This window comes from Hibiscus syriacus, unplaced genomic scaffold (genome assembly GCF_006381635.1).
Source record: "Hibiscus syriacus cultivar Baekdansim isolate YM2019G1 unplaced genomic scaffold, ASM638163v2 tig00002237_pilon, whole genome shotgun sequence".
NCBI classification, from domain to species: domain Eukaryota; kingdom Viridiplantae; phylum Streptophyta; class Magnoliopsida; order Malvales; family Malvaceae; genus Hibiscus; species Hibiscus syriacus.
In genome coordinates this window covers 887,625-891,477 of record NW_024061918.1, presented here as the reverse complement: position 1 = coordinate 891,477, position 3,853 = coordinate 887,625, and the positions used below count along the sequence as shown (strand labels likewise).

Here is a 3,853-nt window from a genome sequence, read left to right as displayed (position 1 = left end):
GCACTGAAAAACATGGCGTTTTATCACCGTTTAAGGGCTTACAAATGCTATGAAAACGACCCTTCTCTACCACTCTCTCTTTCCCTTTCATTTTTTTCTCCAAACATTGAATTCGCCCATTGCCTCTTTGAATTGTTCTTCCTATTTTCTAGCTAAAACATGGTCCTATATCTCTCATTTCTTTTTAGATAAACTATATATTTAATTGCTCAATTATTATAATCCACTGATTTTATTTTAATCACTCTACTATTTGATTTTTAAAATCATCCACAACGTTACATTTTGGTCACTACTTGTTAAAAAATTATAGAAATTTTGACTTGATATTTCTAATTTTGGGTAAACTACGTATTTAGTCACCAAATTATTTTTTTCTCAAAATCATCACTAATATTATGTTTTGATTAAGTGATCAAAACGGAACCAAAGTGGTGGTTGGGTAACTATATATATAATTTACCTTCTTACATTTTCAATGATGACGCGATATGATCTTATGGTGACATAACAAAATCCCTTGTTATTTTTTTAACGGCGTGCGATTAAGACGTAACGTTAAAAAAACAGTTGATTGGCCAAAACTAAATAATATGAATAGTTGAATGATTAAATTTGTAGTTTAGGCTTCTTTTATATCATTAAAGGTTAGAGACAAAAAGGTAAAGTATACTGATCAAAGAGCTGAATTAGGGAAAGATAAAAGATGAAACAATGATACTATCTAACACCCTTTCTCATATTTAAACAACAGTTGATATATCTATTAAACAAAATAACAGTTGTAATATGATATTTACCAAAGCCACAAAATATGGAACTCAACACAATGGCATGCAATTCAGAAGTAAGAGATTTACCAAGTTTCTTGAAACATAGAGAAAATAAGGGTTGATTTTCTTCATTTCCGTTTGATTCTGAAACAATCAAGGCAAGGCACAGTGTGATTATCCGAGGGACTAAGGGTCGATTCACTCTCCTTCCCCTTCCGTTGTGGCAGAAGACATGTAACTCATTGCAAGTGAGGTCTCATCGGCCGGAACCGCAGCCGCCGCCGTTTGAAATTGATGTTTGCATGCTTGGCAAGTGATCTGCATGATTACACCATTCAGTTTCTTCGTCGCCTCCTCTTTCAACACTTGAGCTTTCTCCAGTTCACCTTGCGCTTGTTGCCTTATCCTCTTCGCACTTGAGAACTCGAGCTCGGCGATCTCCACTTGTCTCTTAGCTTCTTGTCTGGCCTTTTCCGCGTAAACCTTCTCCGCCATGGCCACCTCTTTCAAAGCTTCGAATGCCGTCCCACTGGCATTACTCAGCCAGTTTCCTTCAGTTTTCTTAGAACCGTCGCTTGAGCCTATTGATAGCTTCAAGCCGTGAGTGTTTGATGATGGAAGTAGCTGAAGTTCAAGGCCGCCGTGGTGCCGGTGGTTGGAATTCGCTGTAGACGCATGACTGTACAAGAAAACCGGCTCAGTTGATCTTAGCATTGGCAATCCAAGCAACGGCGTCGCCGTCGTGGGGGCTATGCCGAAGTTCATATCAGTCAACGGATTAGCACTCGACACTACTCGAGACGCATATGCCGGCTGCAGCGCCGCCTGCGATTCCGGACGAATTCGCCGAACAGTACAAGCATCTTGGTGCTCAATGAATCTCTCTACTCTAAATCACAAAAGGTATACAAATGAAAGATTCAAAACATGTATTACTATCAGGTTTCAAATCGCGTTCGTGGTAGCGTTTTCGGTTATTTCGGATTTATCGTGATTACGGTCGACTATTGCGGCCGTCGCGGGTAACTCGGACGGTGACGAAACCGCTATATCGCGGCCGAAATCGCGGTCACGGACCGTTTTTTAAAACCTTGATTACTATATTATTAAATGATTAATAATTTTTTTGGACGATACTAATCAAGGAAACAATCAAAACTTGTTCATGTAGGGCTAAAAAGGAACAAAGCAATATAAAAGTAAGCCAAACAAAAATGGGAACTTGAGCAAATCAATCTTGGATTTTGAAGATAATGAGAATCCAACAAGAACAAAGACAATACTCAATGTTAAAAAAATTCTTTCCTATATTTAGGGTTTTAATAAGAAACAAAACATAAAAAAAGCAGAACTGACCTGGAAAAAACACGACCACAGTCACAAGAGTGGCCTCGGGTGCCACAAGTTTTGAGATGAGCCTTGAAATCAGACTGAACAGCGTACCCTTTGCCGCACTTATCGCAAACCCACTGTTTCTGATTGCTGTGTTTCCTTCTGAAATGCTTCTTTATGCCGACCAGATCCCCCAAAGCATGGCAAGGATCATGGTGCAAGCAGCTCGGCTCTGGGCAGACGAACACCCTCTTCTTCACCTCATCACTACTCTCCCTCTTCAGTAGCTTCCATGGAACATTGTGCCTCCTCCTATGCATTTGAAGGTTCTGGTCTCTTTGGAACCCTTGCTTGCAGATCTCACAAACATACCTGTCTGATTCCAACAACGTTTGTGGAGACAGAGAAACCACTTCTGCATCCGGATCTATGTAACTCAAACATAATATCAAACACGTCAGAATCACAAACCGATTCAATTTAGGTAAAGTTGTTTGTTTTTTACCTGGGGTGCCTGCCGGCTTTCTTTTTCTTTTCTGAGTGACGCCGTTTTGGAAAGGAGCGATAGGATCAGACGAAGAACATGGAAGTGGAGAAGGTGAGATTGTGTAATCCAACATGGTGTTTGATTGGAAGACAATTACACGTTGGAGATTGATTTAAGCTAGTTAATCTAAGGGTTTAGATGAAATAAGTGGTGGTGGGGATTTTTCCAGCTTTTTCTGATGAACACAAAGGACATAAAGAAGGGGGAAAAAGTTGATTTTTAGAAGAAGATGGTGAAAAAGAAGAAGATGAGAAGCTTTTTTGCTTTCTGCAATTGAACTTTAAAGACTCTTAAAAAAGATGTTTCAATTAGTCCTATATTATATTATGTATAAATTATAAATTTAGTCCCTATATTTTAATTTAGATAATTTATAATTAAGTATTTTTCAAATCTAAAATATTACTTTTAATGCTAATAATATTATTTGTAAAATTTCTTAGATAATGTGGTAGAAAAATAATTTTTTTTTATTTTTCAATTAGGATGCTTGTAACAATATTTATTAAAAGGTGTCTGAATCATTTGGCGACTTCTAGAAAATGTCTGGATAACACGTAGATTTCTAGATTATATGATTCTTAATTTCTAGAATTTTTGTTATCGGATTGTATGTAGCATGGAAAAGATGTTATATCTTTCATCCGTATTTCTAAAGAATTCAAACTTTCCTATGTGTCTTCCCAAATACGTCAAGTGATTTGAGTGAATTCCTAAATACACTCTAACATTTACTTCATCTCAACAATTAATTTTTGCAACACCTCATATGAGCCATTTTTATTTTCTAAATCATTATCTCATCAAATCTGCCCAGATTAGATTCAATAAGCCCGATTTCATTATTAGTATATGTATTATATGTGAATTATAGTACTATATATATTATTTGAGGCAAGATTAAAATTTTAAAATTAATCCGATAAAATAATTAAATTAAACATTTAGTTTATATATAATATAAGAGCTAATAATAAAATTTAATCTAAAATTTTGTTTTAATTTTAAGCCTTTTTTTCATTTTTCATTTTGGAATGACCCCACTATTGAAGCATGAGTTATAAAAGTTGGAATATGATTATTGTGGAAGAATTTGTGACCCTTCAAGAAGTTGATTATTTTTGAAGTATTTATTTTATTTTATTAAAGTAGAAATTTATAAAATATTATCTTTATTTAAACGATTTCAGAATGCAGTGTG

At 35.6% G+C, this 3,853-nt stretch overlaps 1 protein-coding gene across 1 annotated transcript; it reads right to left on the bottom strand.

Annotated features, from left to right (window-relative positions):
- Window positions 1–904: 904 nt before the first annotated feature.
- Window positions 905–2,902, bottom strand: LOC120141638 (zinc finger protein SHOOT GRAVITROPISM 5-like). Its single transcript, XM_039156451.1, has 3 exons — window positions 2,611–2,902; window positions 2,130–2,532; window positions 905–1,662 (listed from the first exon to the last, which is right to left on the bottom strand). The coding sequence occupies exons 1-3, from the start codon at window positions 2,723–2,725 to the stop codon at window positions 972–974; spliced, it is 1,209 nt and encodes a 402-aa protein (XP_039012382.1). The 5' UTR covers window positions 2,726–2,902; the 3' UTR covers window positions 905–971.
- Window positions 2,903–3,853: the final 951 nt, after the last annotated feature.

Excerpts from the sequence above, each read along its gene's own strand:
- LOC120141638 (XM_039156451.1), bottom strand. The coding sequence starts at position 2,725 with ATGTTGGATTACACAATCTCACCTTCTCCACTTCCATGTTCTTCGTCT. Across the intron at positions 2,533-2,610 it reads AAAGCCGGCAGGCACCCCAG|ATCCGGATGCAGAAGTGGTT; the intron begins GTAAAAAACAAA and ends TGAGTTACATAG. Across the intron at positions 1,663-2,129 it reads TGTGGTCGTGTTTTTTCCAG|AGTAGAGAGATTCATTGAGC; the intron begins GTCAGTTCTGCT and ends TTTGTGATTTAG.